Genomic DNA, 21,790 nt, shown 5'->3' with positions numbered 1-21,790 from the left:
AGTCTCTACCGCTTCTCTATGGAACTGGTCATGGAGTCTCTACCGCCTCTCTCTGGAACGGGCCGTGGAGTCCCTACCGCTTCTCTATGGAACAGGTCGTGGAGTCTCTACCGCCTCTCTCTGGAACGGGCCGTGGAGTCTCTACCGCTTCTCTCTGGAACGGGCCACGGAGAAACTTGGATTGTTTGTAATAATCCTGTTTTACACTTCAAGCTCGTAAACGTTTATTAGCTTTATATCACAACAGGCTCGCCCACCGCCGTGCCCGCTGTGCCCGCTGTGCCCGCCATCGTTGTCGTCGCTATTGTTTGGAAGTGAACAAGGACGAGCTCGGAGCAAACTATAAACGTCACAAAGTGTCAATTTTCAGATTCATTTAACGAGACACACGTTTAGAGTTCTTTATTATGACAAAAATAATATATTCATGAACAACTTTAAATTTACAGTAAAATGATCTCAAGATCCAAGTCTCTCTTTTAAGGCCTGGTTCAGTCCTGGTTTAGTCCCTCTTTGCTCCCAGTTTAGACCTGGTTTAGACCTGGTTTAGACCTGGTTTGGACCTGGTTTAGACCTGGTTTAGACCTGGTTTGGACCTGGTTTAGATCTGGTTTAGACCTGGCTTAGACCTGGTTTAGACCTGGTTTAGACCTGGTTTAGACCTGGTTCTAGTCCTGGTTTAGACCCGGTTTAGACCCGGTTTAGACCTGGTTTAGTCCAGGTTTAGTCCTGGGTTAGTCCTGGTTTAGACCTGGTATAGACCTGGTTTAGACCTGGTTTGGACCTGGTTTGGACCTGATTTAATTCTGGTTTAGACCTGGTTTTGTCCCGGTTTTGAGCAGATAAAGGTGTGTTCTGAGTCTGTGGAACAGTTGGTCTGGATCCAGTTCTTTGGGTTCTTAACGAGGACACAGTGAGGAAACGGCGCCTCCTTCAGGCCGGTCAGCGCCATCAAATCATCGTCAATGACCTCAGACAAATCTGAAACAGAAAATACAGACTAACCAGTCTGCAACAGTCTAACCAGTCTGCAACAGTCTAACCACTCTGCAACAGTCTAACCACTCTGCAACAGTCTAACCACTCTGCCACAGTCTAACAATCTGCCACAGTCTCCCACGGTCACATTAGTGTTTTTACCTGTGGCTCCTGATCTGTCCAGCTTTGACCTGGTTTAGATGTTCTCCTCACAGAGCATCATCACAGAGTTTGTTTTCTTGTTGTTAGCTCCACATTAGCTCTAAATTAGCTCCACATTAGCTCCACATTAGCTTCACATTAGCTCCACATTAGCTCCACTTTTAGCACAGCTTTAACGTCCACTAAATGGTCTTTTTTCTTTCTTCCACGTGTTTCCCAAAACCACACGTCACTTTCCTCGCTCAGACCTCTGCTCAGTTCTGTAAAGTGTGCGACGCACGTTGTCACTTCTCAGCACTTGCTCCAGCAGCACACACAGCAGTGCAGAGCAGCGCGGGGGAGGAACGGCCGCTGCAAAGGATTGTGGGAAGTGTAGTTCAAGCAATGAAAACACTATATATCTATCGAAAATTATTGAATATAAATTAGAAATGTTCGGCGGGCCGGATTAAAACGTCTGGGGGGCAAGATTCGGCCCGCGGGCCACCAGTTTGACACCTGTGGTCTAACTTTTGAAGTTCTAATAAACTCTAGAGAGGTCATGGTTCTATTGCCGTGGCAGCCGCAGCGGCCATCTTGTGACTGGAGAATAAGCCAAATTCAAATATAAAATAAGTAAATTGCAGTGTTTAAAGTCACATTATATGGAATATTTGAGTCCTAATAATGCAGAGAACTGGATTATGAACATGAATGTTCATAATCCAGTGTATGGACACAACCATCGGTCACAAACATTACTATAAAACTTTTCTTTAAGACCGACTGTGAAACACGTCTGTTCACATTAGTGGAACATGAGGCTGAACTTGGAGCATTCAAACAAATGTAAAGCTCATAAAATGTATAGCTCATAAAATGTTATAAAAATGTATAGCTCATAAAAATTTATAAAAATGCATTGGGAGGTGCAGTACCACTGCTCGCAGACAGAGGGAGTGTGTCTTACCCAGATATAACTTTAACTTTGTTGCGCATACTATCAAATGTAAAAGCTAATTTAAGACAAACAAGCCTCACACTGACCTGTCCAGAAGGCCCGCCTCCCGCTGAACCTCCAGAACCAGGACAGGTCTCGTCTGGTCTGGACCGAGGCCAAACTGCTGTTGAACCTGAAACACAAAACACTTTTACAGAGTCTTTCTGTTCAAAAGCTCTTTTATCAACACATGTATTATGGTTTCAATAATAATAAAGATTCTTCCTAAAGCTAAACCTGAAACAGATTCTTAAACTGTGTGTTAAACTCTGGAGCAGGTCTGGCCAATCCGCGGCTCTCGAGCCGCATGCGGCTCTTTGCCTGGTTTCATGCGGCTCTTTTACGTTCATATCAACATTTGTGTTTGTGCCAGACGGCGCTCTGCGTGCGCGGAGGCGCCCGTAAGGTGATCCTCCTCCAAGTGGAGCTTCGGCATTCTCCGGACCAAGGCTTGGCAGCCAATCAGAGCCAAGCACACAAACTTTGTCGACCAATCAGCGCGCAGCATGCAAATTTTCACTTGTAAACAGTAAAGTGTCATGGCGCGGGCCGAGGCGGACTTTAATCAAACTCTTCCCGGCCCGATTTAATGATAATATTCTCTTTTTTCTAAGATTTATTAATAAAAATGACCCCGTCCTTGCACTCGAAAATGCCCGTCCACATTTCAAAATACCCCGTCCAAATTACAGGAAGACGGCCCCTATCTAAAAGAAAACCACCCATATTGAACTTCAATATGGTATGTAAATGATTATGTATTTGTTTGTGGACTTTGTTGAACTGAGAGTTTGTGTGGGAGACAGTGCACATGTTCAATGTTGAAAATGACTGGCTTGTGATCTTAGTACTGTAGGAGTCAGTTTCTGTCATTATCATGTTGGTGTGTGACATGATATTGTTAATAATAATAATAATTTGACTGAGCAGAGGTGTGTGTGTAAGAGGAAGGGATGGGGTGATGTTCATGTGAGCCCATGTGTATGATATGGCTCTTTGCGGTAACACAGTAAAAAATGTGGCTCTTAGTCTCTGACTGGTTGGCCACCCCTGCTCTGGAGAATAAAAGTAAATGTGAGTCTAAGAGGAAAGACAAAGAGGGGGTTTAGGGGGTCGTTCCCCCCAAAAAACCATCTGCTCCTTTTACAGTGGCAGGAACAGTCTCTTGTCATGTGATATTCAATAACCCTCTTTCCATAGCATACGTGCTAACCACTCCACCACTTTCCATAGCATAGGTGCTAACCACTCCACCACTTTCCATAGCATACGTGCTAACCACTCCACAACAAGCAGCAAAAGGGCAGGGCGAGACTCACAGCTGGGAGCAGGATTGCTGTGCACTGCTCCACGACGCCACCGACAGGCTGAGGAGGAAACAGCGCCCCCTGTGGAGAGTCCAGGAGACGGGACAGACACTGCTGAGGGCCGTCTGCAAACACACACACAGAGAGACACACAGAGAGACACACATAGAGATACACACACAGAGACACACACGCACACACACACACAGAGACACACATACACACAGACACAGACACACACACACACAGAGACACACACACACACACACACAGAGACACACACACAGAGACACACACACACACACATACAGAGACACACACACACACACACACAGACACACACACACACAGACACGCACACAGACACAGACACACACACACACACACACACACAGAGACACACACACACACAGACACAGAGACACACACACACACACATATACATACACACACAGACACACACACACAGACACACACAGACACGCACACACACACAAACGCCCCTCGTTAACAGTGAAGAAAGTAAGTATTTGAACCCTGCCATTTTGCACGTTCTCTCTCTTAGAAATGTTCTAACAATCGCTCCAACACTTGATCTTCACAAGCGGCTCAATAGCCTGTAGCTCTTTCCAGCCTGATGGAGGTCTACAGTTCAGTCTCTGGGGTCTTCTGACCGCTCTTTGGCCTTGTCCATGGCAGTGGGCGGAGTCAGACTGATTGTGGGAGGGGCAGGGGTCTTTCTGCAGCTAACGAGCTCAAACAGGAGCTGCTCATTTAGATGAATAAGTGGAGAGAGGTGGACTTTGTAAAGGCAGACTAACAGCTCTGTGAGAACTGCACAGACGATGAATATGGAGAACATGCAAAATCACAGGGTTCAATACTTACTTTCCTCACTTAATGTGAAAAACAACAGGACAAAGACGGAGAAAAGTCCTTACTGCCTCAACATTAAAGACTGATGTGGCGCCCTCTGGTGGTTTAGCGGCTGAAGTGGCGCCCTCTGGTGGTGACGGCGCATCTCTGAGCGGCTGCTCCAGGATCTGTTCCACTCTGAGCGGTGTCAAACTGTGAAACTGAACAAAACAAACCAAATCACCTTTGTTCACCGGAATAAAGCTGTGAACATCAGCTGACCTCTGACCCAGAGTTATCTGACCTCTGACCGAGTTATTCTGACCTTATTCTGAGTTCAAACTTTGGACAGTTGTGACATAATAAATCTTTTCTGTGGCAGAACAATCACTGAAAACTCTATAAAGCACGTACAGTCCAGACTCGCTCCTGTCCCCTGTCTGTCAACTCGTGCACCTGCACACAACAACAACAACAACAACAACAAGGTAAACAGATATTTAAAATTGTTTTTGGTCATTTAAAGCTTTATTTACAAATGTCAAAACAGTTTTGGCTTGACCTGTCCAGATGAATTCTGGTGATATTTGTTTCACAAACTCTGGAGAATCCTCTGGTCAGACTCTGTGAACCTGACCAATCACAGCGCAGCATTGTAGTTTGGGCAGAGGGATGAACCTACATGGCGACGCCCACAGACGGACTTTGGTCTGTTTGAGTCGATTTACACAGGTGGGGACGTGGTTAGAGCGGTCAGTTGGATACTAGGCGTGTTGGGGACATGGTCAGAGCGGTCAGTTTGATACTAGGCGTGTTGGGGACATGGTCAGGGCGGTCAGTTTAATACTAGTCGTGTTGGGGACATGGTCAGGGCGGTCAGTTTAATACTAGTCGTGTTGGGGACATGGTCAGAGCGGTCAGTTTGATACTTGTCGTGTTGGGGACATGGTCAGAGCGGTCAGTTTGATACTAGGCGTGTTGGGGACGTGGTCAGAGCGGTCAGTTTGATACTAGTCGTGTTGGGGACATGGTCAGAGCGGTCAGTTTGATACTAGGCGTGTTGGGGACGTGGTCAAAACGGTCAGTTTGATACTAGGCGTGTTGGGGACAAGGTCAGAGCGGTCAGTTTGATACTAGGCATGTTGGGGACGCGGTCAGAGCGGTCAGGAGAGCACGTAATATTAGGAGGTGAATCCTGATGCGTGGGGGGCAGTGGGACGATTGTGGTGATATTCATCTCACATCAGGTGTAGAACAATGTGATCGAGCGCCCCGTAATGGACGTCACAGGAACTGCAGGACTTACCCTATGTCTGGGGTCTCTCTGGACCTGGGTCTGGACCTGGGTCTGGAACTGGGTCTGGACCTGGGTCTGGTACCTCCTCAGGTCCTTGGGGTGGGTCCATCTTTGGTCTCTGAGGTCCTTGTACAGCCCAGCCTGGTCCTGGGTCCTGGCCTGGTCCTGGTCCTGGGTCCAGGCCTGGTCCTGGTCCTGGGTCCAGGACTGGTCCTGGGTCCAGGCCTGGTCCTGGTCCTGGTCCTGGTCCTGGGTCCAGGCCTGGTCCCTCAGGCTGAAGTCCAGCTCGCGGTTCGGGACGTCTCCTCTACGTGGACTCTTTGGATCTGGTTCATAAATCAACTCTGTCTCGATTTCTGTCACTGGGTCCTTCTCTGGTCCAGGATTGAGACCAGGATCTGGACCTTGTTCGGGAATTGTACCAGGAGGGACCAACGGAACCAGATCCTCAAAAGATTCAAAAGGATCACAGCGACCTGGAAACGCAAAGTCCTGGTTCAGACTTGAACAAAAACCTGGTTTAGTCCTGGTTTAGACCTGGTCTAGACCTGGTTTAGTCCTGGTTTGGACCTGGTTTAGTCCTAGTTTAGTCCTAGATTAGACCTGGTTTAGACCTGGCTTAGACCTGGTTTAGTCCTGGATTAGACCAGGTTTAGTCTTGGTTTAGACCTGGTTTAAATCTGGTTTTGTCCTGGTTTAGTCCTGGTTTTAGTCCTGGTTTAGTCCTGGTTTAGTCCTGGTTTAGTCCTGGTTTAGTCCTGGTTTAGTCCTGGTTTAGTCCTGGTTTAGACCTGGTTTAGACCTGGTTTAGACCTGGTTTAGTCCTGGTTTAGTCCTGGTTTAGTCCTGGTTTAGTCCTGGTCTGGTCCTTGTCTGGTCCCGGTCTTGTTGAAACCTTGTCTGGGGTCCAGGATCTCGACCCGGGCTGAGGTCCTGGTTCCGAGGACGCTGTTCCTGGGGTTTTTCAGCAGAACTGTGAAAGACTCGTGGTTCTCCTCCAAACCGTCGTCGATGAGGAAAATGTTCCACGTTTTTATATTCACTCCTGAACAAAACCACATGAACGTTCATAAACATTTATCCCTCTTTTCTGCTGGTTCTGTGTGACACTGGAACGTGACCTCTGACCTTTGTCAAACTGCAGGAGCGCCGCAGAGCTGTGGGTGAAATCTCGGCCCACTTTAGCTCCTCCCTCCTCCACCTAGAACAGAACCGTTTACCCAGCAGTGAGTCGCCTGCTCAGCCTGAACTCCACGTTTGTGTGTGAGAGGCGTGGCTAAACCTAGCGTGAACGGGAACAGTTTTGTCTCGTTTATTTGACTTCTCTGCATGTGAGGGGCGTGGCTAAAGCTACCGTGAACGGGAACAGTTTTGCCTTGTTTATTTGACTTCTCTGCATGTGAGGGGCGTGGCTAAAGCTAGCGTGAACGGGAACAGTTTTGCCTCGTTTATTTGACTTCTTTGCAAAGTCTCTACGTCTGAACCTCTTAATCACAAAGCAGAAGAATAAGAAACGGCTCTAAACATTTACACTTAAACATCAAAACTGTCGGCATGCTCGTTTATGGAAGAAAAGGCAAGAATCAAAACAGTTAAAATGAATCAAATGTTTAATCCCTGTCAGTGCTATTCGAACACAGAGATAACGGAGCGCTCACCATCTGTCCCTATCAAATATGGTCGGCAACTTACACGGGCTCTCCGGATCGCGCCGATTTCCCTGCTCTGCTCGTATATTTATAACATTTGGATATAAGGCGGAATATGAAGGGCTCTCTAAGTATTCTTCCACTGGCCGTTTTCACACGTAGATGTCCTTGGGGTCTGCAGTCTCTCCAGCACAGGTGTCTTATCAGAGAGTGTCTCACAAGAAACAATGGAGTATGTAGTTTGCGTGGAAGAAGTAAACTCTTCTAGTTTAATACAGTCTCGTAAAATGAATATAGTTGGTAGTAATAGTTAATATATTTGGTTTCCCCTTCAAAACTGACAATTTTTTTGCAAAAGGTCATAAAAATGCAACGGTTTGCGCAGCTGAGCCGGATAAATTATGTACCTACTGCATTTTAGAACTCGGCTCTACTTCCTGTATTTTTCCACATTTTTCATTCCAAACTAAAACTGTGATTATGTAAAACTATGATGAATATTTAGCACAAGAACCAAGTCATGATAATAAAAACATTTTAGACACTCTTAAGGACTGAACCCTCCAGAGACCCATGGAACCGTGGCTTGAGTCGTTTTTACTTGAATGGCGACGAAAGCCGGGTCTGCGCTGGACCCAGATCTCTGGACTTGGATGTGCAGAATCCCAGAGGTCTCACAGGTCCTGTAGCAGGAGGCCGAGAACTCCACCCGAGACCAGGACAAGTCCAGACTGAGGGGGGACCAGGTTACAAACAGGACTAAAGAGAGACTGGAGCAGGACTAAAGAGAGACTGAAGCAGGGCTAAAGAGAGACTGAAGCGAGACTAAAGAGAGACTAAAGCGGAACTAAAGAGAGACTGAAGCGGGACTAAAGAGATACTTAAGTGGGACTAAACAGAGACTGAAGCGGGACTAAAGAGAGACTGGAGCAGGACTTAAAAGAGACTGAAGCGGGACTAAAGAGAGACTAAAGCGGGACTAAAGAGAGACCAAAGCAGGACTAGACCAGGACTAGACCAGGACTAGACCAGGACTAGACCAGGACTCACCTTTGTGGGGGCAGGCTGTTTCCTGCCGGGTCAGACAGGACGAACAGGAAGTTGTCTTTTGTGACGTCGACATCGACAGGAAGTAAATAAACCACGGACTTTTGGTTTATGTCCTTCTGAGTGAAACGAGACTGAATGTACGAACCTGAAACAAGAAAAAGAGTTAAATCAGATCTGAACCAGGTCTGAACCAGGACTAAACTAAGACTAAACTAGGACTAAACCAGGACTAAACAAGGTAAGAACCAGGTCTGAACCAGGTCTAAAGTGTTACCAGTGAGTAGGTTCTCCAGGTGTCCGTGCTGTGGAGGTTTAGTGATGGTGAAGGTGAGTTCTTGGTCCTCAGAGTCCGGGTCAGAGGCCTGGAGGTGGGACCGGTCCAGGACTATCCCGAAGCGTCCGGAGCCCAGAGGCGAGACCATCGATGGAGAGAGTCGAGAGAGGAGTGAGGGAGGAGAACGGTCCAGACGCTCAATCTGCGACGAGAGAGGGAGAACTGAGACCAGAACAGGAACTGAGATAAGAACTGAGCCCAGAACAGGAACTGAGACCAGAACAGGAACTGAGACAAGAACTGAGCCCAGAACAGGAACTGAGACCAGAACAGGAACTGAGACAAGAACTGAGACCAGAACAGGAACTGAGACCAGAACAGGAACTGAGACAAGAACTGAGACCAGAACAGGAACTGAGACCAGAACAGGAACTGAGCCCAGAACAAGAACTGAGACCAGAACAGGAACTTAGACAAGAACTGAGACAAGAACAGGAACTGAGACCAGAACAGGAACTGAGCCCAGAACAAGAACTGAGACCAGAACAAGAACTGAGCCCAGAACAGGAACTGAGCCCAGAACAGGAACTGAGCCCAGAGCAGGAACTGAGACCAGGACAGGAACTGTGACCAGAACAGGCACTGAAACCAGAACAGGAACTGGGCCCAGAACAGGAACTGAGACCAGAACAGGAACTGAGACCAGAACAAGAACTGAGACCAGAACAAGAACTGAGCTCAGAACAGGAACTGAGCCCAGAACAGGAACTGAGACCAGAACAGGAACTGAGCCCAGAACCGGAACTGAAACCAGAACCGGAACTGAAACCAGAACACGAACTGAGCTCACTGCTCACATGACCTGTAACGCCCACATTAGTTACATGTAACGCCCACATTAGTTACTGTAACGCCCGCATTAGTTACCTGTAATCCCTGCAGTAGTTACCTGTAACGCCCAAATTAGTTACCTGTAACGCCCACATTAGTTACCTGTAATGCACGCGCATTAGTTACCTGTAACGTCCGCATTAGTTACCTGTAACGCCCGCATTAGTTACCTGTAACGCCCAAATTAGTTACCTGTAACGCCCACATTAGTTACATGTAATGCATGCGCATTAGTTATCTGTAACGCCCACATTAGTTACCTGTAACGGCTACATTAGTTACCTGTAACGCCCCTGCATTAGTTACCTGTAACGCCCGCTCATTAGTTATCTGTAACGCCCGCGCATTCGTTACCTGTGACGCCCACATTAGTTACCTGTAACGCCCACATTAGTTACCTGTAACGCCCACATTAGTTACCTGTAAAGCCCACATTAGTTACCTGTAACGCCCACATTAGCTACCTGTAAAGCCCACATTAGTTACCTGTAACGCCCACATTAGTTACCTGCAACACCTACATTAGTTACCTGTAACGCCCGCATTAGTTACCAGTAACGCCCCCACATTTGTTACCTGTAACGCCCGCACATTAGTTACCTGTAACGCCCGCGCATTAGTTACCTGTAACGGCCGCATTAGTTACCTGTAACGGCCGCATTAGTTACCTGTAACGCCCGCATTAGTTACCTGTAATTCACGCGCATTAGTTACCTGAAACGCACGCACATTAGTTATTTGTAACGCCAGCGCATTAGTTACATGTAACGCCCGCGCATTAGTTACTTGTTACGTTCGCATTAGTTACCTGTAACGCCCGCATTAGTTACCTGTAACCCCCGCATTAGTTACCTGTAACGCCCACATTAGTTACCTGTAACGCCCGCATTAGTTACCTGTAACCCCCGCAATAGTTACCTGTAACGCCCACATTGGTTACCTGTAACGCCCGCATTAGTTACCTGTAACCCCCGCATTAGTTACCTGTAACGCCCACATTAGTTACCTGTAACGCCCACATTAGTTACCTGTAACGCCCACATTACACATTAGTTACCTGTAACGCCCACATTAGTTACCTGTACGGTGAAAACGGCTGGCTCGGCGCTGATTCGTCCGTACAGGAGGAAGCCGGCGTTTGATTGGTCGGTGGGCAGGAAGTGGAACGAGTCGATCAAAGCGCGTGTCTTTGGATCGTGTCGGTACGAGACCTCGGCCCGGTCCACGTCCCACTGAGAGAAGAACCTGAGGAGCCGTGAGTCGTTAGCGTGAGTCGTTAGCATGAGCCGTTAGCGTGAGTCGTTATGTTTATGTTAGATATAGGTCTTTTAGCTGCTACAGTCACTTTAACTCTAAACTCTATATTTGTTTGCTCTGGTTTATTCACTTATTATTCAGAGCTCATATTTCATATAAACATGTTAAAGATGAAGCATGTTCCGCACGTGTGCAGATCATGATCACGTTGGAGGCGGGAAGATTGTGAATGTTGAAAATGTAAACTTAGTGTAAAAAGAAAAATCAAAATGAAAAAACTTTACATTTGAAATCTTGAATCTCAAACAAGTGAAGAAAGTGATATTTCTGCACTTTTGTCATTTGACTTTAAACTTCACCACGTTTTGTTGACTAAAGACAGTTCTTTTGAATTTACATCATGATAATAATAAGAAAGGTTAAAACAGTTGGACTTTTCGGCACAAAGCTTTGAAGTAAAAGTAAAAAATTTATAATTTCTTCTAAAGGGAATTGTCTGTTCAAAGTATTTTTGCAAGATTTAACCTGCGGTAATGCAACACTTGGATGCCAACCGCCATAAAACAACAACAACAACAACAACAACAGCACACCTGGACACCAGCCGCCATACAACAACACTGGAAGAAGAACAGCTAGGACTACGAATAAAGTCTGGCGTCTGGGCGGTCTGGAGAGACAGGAGATGGCGGAGGAGAGTGGATCGGTGGTCGAAGGCGTTTTGGAAGGCGCGGAGGAGCAGCCTTTTCTGGCTGCTCGTGCCCGGAAACGTAAAAAGTCCCTTAGCTCGTCCGAGGTTTCTGGGAATGAGCAGCAGGATGAGACTGAAGCTATTGATATCCGGGGTGAGAGCAGAGACTGTAAGGTGATCATAAAGCTTGCACAGGATAGTGCATCCTTTAAGGAGTGGAATTCAGTTGCATTGTCAAAGAGCCTAACTGTAGCTGTGGGAGTGATCAAGAGTGCGAGTGTCCTTAGAGATGGCTCGCTGCTGGTCGTGTGCAAGGACGCGGCTCAGCAACGGAAGGCGATTGGAACTAAACGTCTGGGTGGACATTGTGTCTGATGCTGAAAGAAACACGGTCAGAGGAGTTATCGTAGGCGTCCCTACGGCGACGTCTGTGGATGAAGTTAAGGAGAATTTGACTGGAGCTAAGGTGGTGGACGCTAGGCGGTTGAAGGTGACCCGGTCTGGGGTAAGATGTGACAGCTTGTCGGTAATGGTAACACTTGAAGGGAGGTGCCTGCCTAGTAAGGTGTTCATTGGGTTCATGTGCCATGACGTTAGGCCATATGTTCCACCGCCCCTGCGTTGCTTTAAGTGCCAGCGCTTTGGGCATATTGCAGCGGTCTGTAGAGGGAGGCAAAGATGTGGTAAATGTGCAGGAGATCACGAGTATGGGAAGTGTGACGTGGGAGCAAAACTGAAGTGCTGTAACTGTGGGGAAGAACATAGCTCTGCCTACGGGGGATGCAAGTTTAGCAAAAGAGCTGCTGAGGTGCATAAAATAAAGGTCTCTCAAGGTATATCCTATGCAGATGCAGTCAAAAAAGTTTCAAGTAACGAGTTTAGAGTAAATACAGAGAGAGGAGCCAGCGCTGCTCCCAGCCAGGGCGAAATGAGAAAGGCCAGCGTGGCTCCTAAGAAGTGTGAAGGTTTCAAGAGTGGAGGTCCCAAGTGTGCAGGTTCCAGAATGAATGAGTATACCCTGGTTGTGGATAGAGGATTTTGTTCTCTTTATGGTGGATGTTATAAACTGTGCTGCTCAAACTCAAAGCAGAACTGAAAGGATCAGGATCATTGCTAAAGCTGCAGGGAGATTCCTTGGAACAAAGGAGCTTGATTGGGCAGATATAGAAAACAGGCTAAAGGCGCTAAATGGGAGTCGGAGTGATTGGGATCTGCTTTTGGGGAGTCAGAGTGATCAGAGTGACGAGATGGGGGTGGGGGTGGTCTCCTGTCCTCGCCCAGTCTCGTAGACGCACGGCTACCAAGCAGCGACGTCAGTGGAAATATTAAAGCCTATAGAATGAAGCCTAAAGAATAAAGCTGTACGGTGGAAGCACCGAACGTCAAAGAAGGAGAGGAAGATGAAGAAGTCTCCCTGGAATAAAGCCGATCGGTCTCTGAAACAACAACAACTATTCTACGACAAGTCACAAAGACATATCATGATATGTGGGCTTTGTAACACCAAAGCAATGGAAGGAGTACTTTTACGGACTACGACAGAGTCTGAGGACTACGTCACAAAGACATATCATGACCTCATGGGCTTTATAACACCAAAGCAATGGAAGGAGTACTTTTACGGACTACGACAGAGTCTGAGGACTACGAAAAGTCTGAGGAATAAAGTCTGGCGGTAATGCAACACTCGGATGCCAACCGCCATAAAACAACAACAACAACAACAACAACTACGACAAAGTCTGAGGAATAAAGTCTGTCAGTAATGCAACACTTGGATGCCAACCGCCATAAAACAACAACATCATTATGGAAACATTTTTCTTACCCTTTGTAAATTTGACTTGCTCAAAATGAATAAATAAACAAATTAAAATGAAAAGATAAAAGTATCAGAACAGTGGTGCACTGCAGTTCAGGTTTCCTCCACTAGAGGGCAGAGTTGTGACAGAATTAAACGGAAAGAGAAGTGATATGTTCATTTACATTTAGAGTGTTTTTAAATAAGTTTGATGATCACTTTGATAAAACATTCTCTCTGTTCCGGTCACATTAAATCACATTTAACAATAAATCATATTTAAACCTGGATTTACGACCTGTGGTTTCTGTCCAGAGCCGCTCCGCGCAGCAGCAGCCTCCCGCACCGGGGCATCTGGGTGATTTTGTATGTGAGGTTGACCACAGCAGTGTCGGGGTCGGTCAGGAGCAGGTGAGAACTGGTTATGATCCCACTGGAACCTTCCTGGACCCTGAGTCCAGAGTTCTGGACCAAACTGGGCGGGATTTTGTCCAAGTGAAGGATCGAGACGAGGAACGAACCCACGACCGACGATACGCCGTTTGAGACGAGGAAACTGTGGAGACCAGAGTCAGACAAACCAGGACTAAATCAGGACTAAATCAGGACTAAACCAGGACTAAACCAGGTCCAAACCAGGACTAAACCAGGACTAAACCAGGACTATACCATGTCCAAACCAGGACTAAACCAGGACTAAACCAGGTCTAAACCAGGTCTAAACCAGGAATAAACCAGGACTAAACCAGGTCTAAACCAGGTCTAAACCAGGACTAAACCAGCTCTAAACCAGGTCTAGACCAGGACTAAACCAGGACCAAACCAGGTCTAAAACAGGTCTAAACCAGGACTAAACCGGGTCTAAACAGGGTGCAAACCGGGTCTAAACCGGGTATAAACCGGGTCTAAACCAGGACTAAACCAGGACTAAACCAGGACTAAATCAGGACTAAACCAGGACAAAACTAGTGACCTGAACGAGTCTGTCTCCCCCTGGTGGCTGTTGTCATGAGTGTAACACACTCGCTGAGCCGTCAGGTCCAGTTGCGTGAAGGTTGCCAGGGCGACTCCGGGGGTCTTCACCAGACTCAGGGTCCCGAGACCAGGAGGCTGTGAGATCCTGTAGACCAGGTCCTGAGGAGGTCCAGAGTCCAGGGCCAGGAGATAATCCGAGTTCAAGACCAGCCTCTGTCCCTCTGTGATCCGAGCGGGACGAGTCCTCAGCTGCAGCGGCCCTGACACGTGTGGAAGGGTCAAAAGGTCAAAGGGACAAAGGGTCAAAGGGTCAGAGGGATAAAAGGTCAAACGGATAAAAAGTCAAAGGGTTACAAGGATAAAGGGGTTGAAGGGATGAAATGTTAAAGGGAATCCTTTAAAGGGGCAGTGACAGACTCATCCAGAGGATTACAATTCTTCTCAGTGACGGCTACATTTTGACCATTTCTTGCTCACATCTGGACACATGTTTATGACGTTCAAAAGCGGCATATAGTTTATGTAGTCCTGGTCCTGGTCCTGGTCCTGGTCCTGGTCCTGGTCCTGGTCCTGGTCCTGGTCCTGGTCTAGTCCTGGTCCTGGTCTCACCTCGGGCTCTGGTCCTGGTCCTGGTCCTGGTCTGGTCCTGGTCTGGTTCTGGTCTGGTCTTGGTCCTGGTCCTGGTCTGGTCTGGTCCTGGTCTCACCTCGGGCTCTGGTCCTGATGGAGATGTAGAAGGTCTGGACTGGGCTCTCGTTGGTTCTGTCGCTGAGGATGAACCTGAAGCTGTCGTGACCTCTCAACCCTGACGCGACCTCAGCATGACCTTGGACCTCGTGCACGTAACGGATCCGGTTCATCTCGACGTCAGTCTGAGTGAAGTTCTTCCCCGGATCCAGAACCGACCAATCAGAGCCTCTCTAGAGAAAAGACAAATCAGACACTGTGGCGCCCCCTCATGGACACCGAGGGCACTGTGGCGCCCACTCATGGACACCGAGGACACTGTGGCGCCCCCTCATGGACACCGAGGACACTGTGGCGCCCCCTCATGTACACTGAGGACACTGTGGCGCCCCCTCATAGACACAGAGGGCACTGTGGCGCCCCCTCATGGACACCGAGGACACTGTGGCGCCCCCTCATGGACACAGAGGGCACTGTGGTGCCCCCTCATGGACACTGAGGACACTGTGGCGCCCCCTCATGGACACCGAGGACACTGTGGCGCCCCCTCATGGACACAGAGGGTACTGTAACGCCCCCTCATGGACACTGAGGACACTGTGGCGTCCTGTGGCAGGTGGCACCTTGCTCTGCAGCGCCCCCTGTCTGGGGACCGTGTTAAGGACGTAGTAGACCTGGTCCGGATCCGAGTCCTGGTCTTCAGCCTCCAGGACAACGCTAGACAGGATCCTGGTCTGCCCCGAGTCCAGCTCCAGACCAGAGTTCCTAAAAGACCAGCAGTCCAACATTACACCTGGTGCCCTTCCCTCCGCACCATCACAATTGTACTTCATTTTATTATTGCAAATATCAACATACGACAATATTTGACCAAACCCTTCATTCAATTCAAGTTTACCACAATTTTGCATTTCATTTGAAACTCTTTACATTTAATCTATGTTATTTTTTCCTTTCTTCTCGTTACAACTTTCACATAAACTGGTTCATGATGGAACGCGCCACATGCCATGGGGGTGTGTCTTAAACGAGCTGCTGAAGGGGGGGGGTGGAGTCCCCTCTGGGCTCTGAACATCTGCAAACATCTGTCTCCTGTCCACACGCCACGCTCCAGCGGGACACGCCACAAACACGGAGCAAACACTGGGAACGCCACGCTCAAGCCCACCACACCGGCAGAGGCCCCCTGTTCCTCCACAAACACGGTGAAGACAGAGCCCCAGCACCAGGGGGGGGCGTGAGGGGACCGGCGTGTCAGAGCCCAGGCAGAGGCGGGGGGGCAGCATGGGGGGCCGGCGTGGACCTCTGCCAGAGCCCCCTGTTGCACCACTCCACAGACCTGAGCAGATCTACACGTGAATGTTTCATGAGCCTCGTTTGTGCTGAAGACGAGTCGCATCTGTTTTATTTACAGACTCAAAGTTAAAATAAAGAAACTCATTCTTTGACATTAAATGTAAATGTGTTTGGCCCAAATTGTAGTGTCACGAAAAATATATTTAATGTTGAAATGTGTCACATTTCTGACTGACTAGTAAATGTCTACATGTGTTTAAAGCATCTCTGATGTGACACGCCCCCTGGAGAACACGCCCCCTGGAGGACACGCCCCCTGGAGGAAACGCCCCCTGCAGGACGCTCACATGTCCCGCACTGGGCCTTTATGGTCAGGCGTGTGTAACTGAGCGTGACACGAGCGACATGTGGCTCCGACGCTTCACTGAACCGCCACATCCGCCTCATTTACCCCGGACTGAGACCAGAGAGCGGCCTCGCTCAAGGGCCCGGGGCCCCGACCCTCACACACCGCTACCTCTGGGCACTTCAGGGTCTGGACCAGGACTGGGACCAGGACTGGGACCAGGACTAAAAGAGTAAGAGTAAAAGCTCCCGTGCTAAAAGCTTCTTCGGATTGAAAATTTACTAACATTCTGTTTTTGTATATTCGGCTTTAACTGAAAATTAAACTTGACTAAAGCAGGTCTAAAGCAGGTCTAAACCAGGACTAAAGCAGGTCTATACCAGGACTAAACCAGGTCTAAACCAGGTCTAAACCAGGACTAAACCAAGTCTAGTGGTGTGTGGGAGGGCATCTGGTTTACCTGACGAGCTCCGGCATCTGGTCATCCACAGACTGGACTGTGATGAAGGCCGAGCCCAGGACCGAGTGCTTTCCATCGGACAAACTCAGCTCCACAGAGTCCAGCCGAGTCTCAGAACCATCGTGGACGTAGACCAGACCTAGGACCAGAGACCAGGGTGAGACCAGAGACCAGAGACCAGAGACCAGAGACCGGAGACCGGAGACGACCGGAGACCGGGGACCAGAGACCAGGGACCAGGGACCAGGCCTGTGTAGATGCTCAGCTTGTTATTGCTGTTATCATATTAATCTTATGGAAAACAATATTCTGTGATAAATCTGATTCAGATGGAATCGTACTTATTATTATCATGAATCCAAAGTTCTGCAAAACTAATCCAGTTTGAACAGAGAAAGACAAAATGTAGAACAAGAAGAAATGAAAAGAACGGGAAGAAAAAATATTATTTTCATTGAAACAAAATAAAATAACAAAAGAGATTCCAATCACAATATTCAGGTTCAGAAACCAAAGCATCAAAGAATCATCTCTCCAATCATGAAGAACCTGTCAGAACATCTCTTTTGGAGTGAATTCAACCAGGTCCTGTCCTCAAAGGAACCAAGGAAGAACATGAGGAGTTAACTTCAACCAGGTCCTGTCCTCAAAGGAAACAAGGAAGAACATGAGGAGTTAACTTCAAACCAGGTCCTGTCCTCAAAGGAAACAAGGAAGAACATGAGGAGTTAAGTTCAACAAGGTCCTGTCCTCAAAGGAAACAAGGAAGAACATGAGGAGTTAAGTTCAACCAGGTCCTGTCCTCAAAGGAAACAAGGAAGAACATGAGGAGTTAACTTCAAACCAGGTCCTGTCCTCAAAGGAAACAAGGAAGAACATGAGGAGTTAACTTCAACCAGGTCCTGTCCTCAAAGGAAACAAGGAAGAACACGAGGAGTTAACTTCAAACCAGGTCCTGTCCTCAAAGGAAACAAGGAAGAACATGAGGAGTTAACTTCAACCAGGTCCTGTCCTCAAAGGAAACAAGGAAGAACACGAGGAGTTAACTTGCGCCTCTGCAAATGACCAAAGACTGTACCAGGACTAAACCAGGACTAAACCAGGTCTAAACCAGGTCTAAGCCAGGACTAAACCAGGACTAAACCATGTCTAAACCAGGTCTAAACCAGGACTAAACCATGACTAAACCAGGCCTAAACCAGGTCTAAACCAGGTCTAAACCAGGTCTAAACCGGGTCTACCTTGTCGTAGCTCCTGCAGAGTGAACTGGTCCATGCTCTGTGCTGCCCCCTGGTGCCTGTAGAGGGCACTGACGAGGCGACCGTGTTGTGGAGGTCGCAGGACGCGGAAGGTCAAAGTGTCCAGAGGAACGTCAGAGTCTGAGGCGTCCAACAGCAGAGGAGAAATGTCCAGATGCCCTCCCTCCACCACCTGACATCAGGGACGAAGAGATGATCAAGATTGAGAAGAAAACCAGGTCTAAACCAGGACCAAACCAGGACTAAACCAGGACCAAGCCAGGACTAAACCAGGACTAAACCAGGACTAAATCAGGACTAAACCAGGACTAAATCAGGACTAAACCAGGACTAAACCGTTCATAGTACTCACAGTGAAGTTGTTGAGGTGCAGAATGGGAGGCTCGTCATTCGTCGGTTGGATGATGATGTAGACAGGTGAGGGGGCGGAGTCATGAAGCCCGTCGCTCACAGATAAAGTCATGTGATCCGCTCGAGGCTCTGAGCTGCCGTGAAACGCCTGGACGTAGTTTATGAAGCCGCCGCTCAAGTTCGTCAGAGTGAAGGATTCTGGGACATCAAAGAGTTTAGGAGTGGGAAAGAGTCCGATGCCCTCCCATGAACCCGTCCTTCCTCCCGCCTTCCCATCATCCCGTCCTCCCATCCTCCCTTCTTCCCCTCCTCCCCTCCTCCCATCCTCCCATCCTCCCGTTCTCCCATCCTCCCGTCCTTCCTCCCTTCTTCAATTCAATTTATTTTTGTAAGGCCCAAAATCACAACAACGGTTGCCTCTTCCTGTCCTCCCATCCTCCTGTCCGCCCGCCCGTCCTTCCTCCCGTCCTTCCTCCCGTCTTCCTGTCCTCCCATCCTCCCGTCCGCCCGTCGTTCCTCACGTCTTCCCGTCCTTCCATCCTCCCGTGCTCCCATCTTCCCGTCCTCCCGTCTTGCTGTCTTCCCGTCTTCCTGTCCTCCCGTCCTCCTGACCTCCCATCCTCCTGTCCGCCCGTCCGCCCATCCTTCCTCCCGTTTTCCCATCCTCCCGTCCTCCCATCCTCCCGTCCTCCCATCCTCCCGTCTTCCCGCCCGTCCCTCCTCCCGTCCTCCCGTCCTACCATCCTCCCGTCCGCTCCTGTTTATCTCCGTACGACCTGAGCACAAATGTTCAGCGTCTAATACTGACCCACTGAAATTCCGGCGCGGCTCTTCTCCGATCCAGCAGGAGGCAGCGTGTTCTCGATGAACCCGTGAAGGGGCGGAGTCAGCAGGTAGAAGGTGATCTCATTGGGGGGCGTGTCCAGGTCTGTGGCACCCAAAACGCCCCCACAGAGGCACCCGAAGGAGCCCTCGTCCACCGCGAGCAGTGACGGCCCTGGAAAGAGAACAGAAGGTAAAACTACAAAATAAAAGAGTCTTAAGTGTAAAATAAAAGCACGTAATGTCACAAAAGCAGTGATGTCACAGGTCGTACCCAGAGTGATGGTGGGAGGCTGGTTGTTGACAGGAAGTACAGTGACATTCAGGTCATAAACAGGAAGTGACCCGTGCAGCGGGACAGGAGGGGGCGGGGCGTCTCGACAACAGTCGTCAGTCAAACCAGCCTCAGCATCAGAGATGATCAACGTCACAGTGTCAAGGACGGGAGCAGGTCCTATCTCTGCTCCTGCAGAGGAACAAGAAACAGGACTAAAGGACTAAAGAGGGACTATAGCAGGACTAAACCAGGACTAAAGCAGGACTAAAGCAGGACTAAAGCAGGTCTAAAGCAGGGCTAAAGCAGGTCTAAAGCAGGACTAAAGCATGCCTATAGCAGGTCTAAAGCAGGGCTAAAGCAGGACTAAAGCAGGTCTAAAGCAGGACTAAAGCAGTTCTAAAGCAGGACTAAAGCAGGTCTAAAGCAGGTCTAAAACAGGTCTAAAGCAGGTCTAAAGCAGGACTAAAGAAGGACTAAAGCAGGTCTAAAGCAGGTCTAAAGCAGGACTAAAGCAGGTCTAAAGCAGGTCTAAAACGGGTCTAAAGCAGGTCTAAAGCAGGACTAGAGAAGGACTAGAGAAGGACTAAAGCAGGTCTAAAGCAGGTCTAAAGCAGGACTAAAACAGGTCTAAAGCTAAAGCAGGACTAAAGCAGGTCTAAAGCAGGACTAAAGCAGGACTAAAGCAGGTCTAAAGCAGGTCTAAAGCAGGTCTAAAGCAGGTCTAAAGCAGGACTAAAGCAGGACTAAAGCAGGGCAAAAGCAGGACTAAAGCAGGTGTAAAGCAGGTGTAAAGCAGACTAAAGCAGGACTAAAGCAGGACTAAAGCGGGTCTAAAGCAGTACTAAAGCAGGACTAAAGCAGGACTAAAGTGGGTCTAAAGCGGGTCTAAAGTACCTGAGTGGCTGTAGTAGACCAGGCCCTGGACCAGGTCTTGCTGGGTGAAGCGGTCCACGTTGAGTCCAGATTTCTTCAGAGTTCCAAAGTTGGGCATGCGGGCCAACATGTAGACCAGACGCAGGTCCTCGGAGTCCCGGTCCGAGGCCCTGAGGTGGTCCAGGGAGATTCGGACAGAACCCGACTCGTTACAAACTAGAGAGTCCAGCAAGAACCGGCCCAGAACCGGAGCTTCGTCGTTCATGGGCAGAATCTGAGTAAGACGAAGACAAACAGTCACATGATCGACGTGTCTCAGGTTCAAAAGCAGACGTAGAAGAAGAAGCAAATGTATAGTTCCAGGGGGAGAAAGTATTAAAGTATTAACATATTAGAGTTAAGTTTTTCGCACAGGTTTTGAGAACTGTTATGTTTTATTAATAAAGTAAGTACAAGTGAAAGTATCCGATGTAAAATGTACTCCAGTGCATTTCTCTTTTTATTAGTCATTTCCTCGACTTGTTTGATCCCACAAATCACATTGCGTTTATTTTGTTTTGTCTTAATTCAGTCAGATCACGCATATGACGGCGGCGGAGTCAGACACTACAGCCATGTGACGGAGGCGGAGTCAGACTCAACAGTCACGTGACGGCGGCGGAGTCAGACACTACAGCCATGTGACGGAGGCGGAGTCAGACTCAACAGTCACGTGACGGAGGCGGAGTCAGACACTACAGCCATGTGACGGAGGCGGAGTCAGACTCAACAGTCACGTGACGGAGGCGGAGTCAGACACTACAGTCATGTGACGGAGGTGGAGTTAGACACTACAGTCATGTGACGGAGGCGGAGTCAGACACTACAGCCATGTGACGGAGGCGGAGTCAGACTCAACAGTCACATGACGGAGGCGGCGTCAGACACTACAGCCATGTGACGGAGGCGGAGTCAGACTCAACAGTCACATGACGGAGGCGGCGTCAGACACTACAGTCATGTGATGAGGCGCAGTCAGACGCAACAGTCACTTGACAGAGGTGGAGTCTGACACAACAGTCATTCGACAGAGGCGGAGTCAGACACAACATGTGACGGCGGCGGAGTCTGACACAACAGTCATGTGACGGAGGCGCAGTCAGACACTACAGTCATGTGACGGCGGCAACGTCAAACACAACAGTCATGTGACGGAGGCAAAGTCAAACACAACAGTCATGTGACGGAGGCGTAGCCCGAAACAAGTCATGTGA

At 48.7% G+C, this 21,790-nt stretch overlaps 1 protein-coding gene across 1 annotated transcript in view; it reads right to left on the bottom strand.

Annotated features, from left to right (window-relative positions):
• Positions 1-387: 387 nt before the first annotated feature.
• frem1b (Fras1 related extracellular matrix 1b) overlaps positions 388-21,790 on the bottom strand; it is a 122,702-nt gene continuing 101,299 nt past the window's right edge. The window contains exons 16-37 of the mRNA XM_072437955.1: positions 20,559-20,811; positions 19,662-19,853; positions 19,374-19,562; positions 18,567-18,763; positions 18,197-18,386; positions 16,956-17,094; positions 15,477-15,618; positions 14,873-15,086; positions 14,165-14,426; positions 13,490-13,747; positions 10,522-10,687; positions 8,552-8,753; positions 8,278-8,422; positions 7,829-7,958; positions 6,707-6,779; positions 6,474-6,623; positions 5,588-6,054; positions 4,696-4,737; positions 4,368-4,502; positions 3,439-3,551; positions 2,167-2,252; positions 388-981 (exon numbers count right to left, since the gene is read on the bottom strand). Coding sequence (XP_072294056.1) covers positions 812-981; positions 2,167-2,252; positions 3,439-3,551; positions 4,368-4,502; positions 4,696-4,737; positions 5,588-6,054; positions 6,474-6,623; positions 6,707-6,779; positions 7,829-7,958; positions 8,278-8,422; positions 8,552-8,753; positions 10,522-10,687; positions 13,490-13,747; positions 14,165-14,426; positions 14,873-15,086; positions 15,477-15,618; positions 16,956-17,094; positions 18,197-18,386; positions 18,567-18,763; positions 19,374-19,562; positions 19,662-19,853; positions 20,559-20,811 — 3,915 coding nt within the window. The 3' untranslated portion in view covers positions 388-811. The remainder of the gene's footprint in view (positions 982-2,166; positions 2,253-3,438; positions 3,552-4,367; positions 4,503-4,695; positions 4,738-5,587; positions 6,055-6,473; positions 6,624-6,706; positions 6,780-7,828; positions 7,959-8,277; positions 8,423-8,551; positions 8,754-10,521; positions 10,688-13,489; positions 13,748-14,164; positions 14,427-14,872; positions 15,087-15,476; positions 15,619-16,955; positions 17,095-18,196; positions 18,387-18,566; positions 18,764-19,373; positions 19,563-19,661; positions 19,854-20,558; positions 20,812-21,790) is intronic.

The sequence above is a fragment of the Eucyclogobius newberryi genome, unplaced genomic scaffold (genome assembly GCF_026437365.1).
Source record: "Eucyclogobius newberryi isolate DKJ021-1_F unplaced genomic scaffold, fEucNew1.0.hap1 SCAF_9, whole genome shotgun sequence".
Classification (NCBI taxonomy): Eukaryota; Metazoa; Chordata; class Actinopteri; order Gobiiformes; family Gobiidae; genus Eucyclogobius; species Eucyclogobius newberryi.
This window is presented reverse-complemented; position numbering and strand designations above follow the sequence as displayed.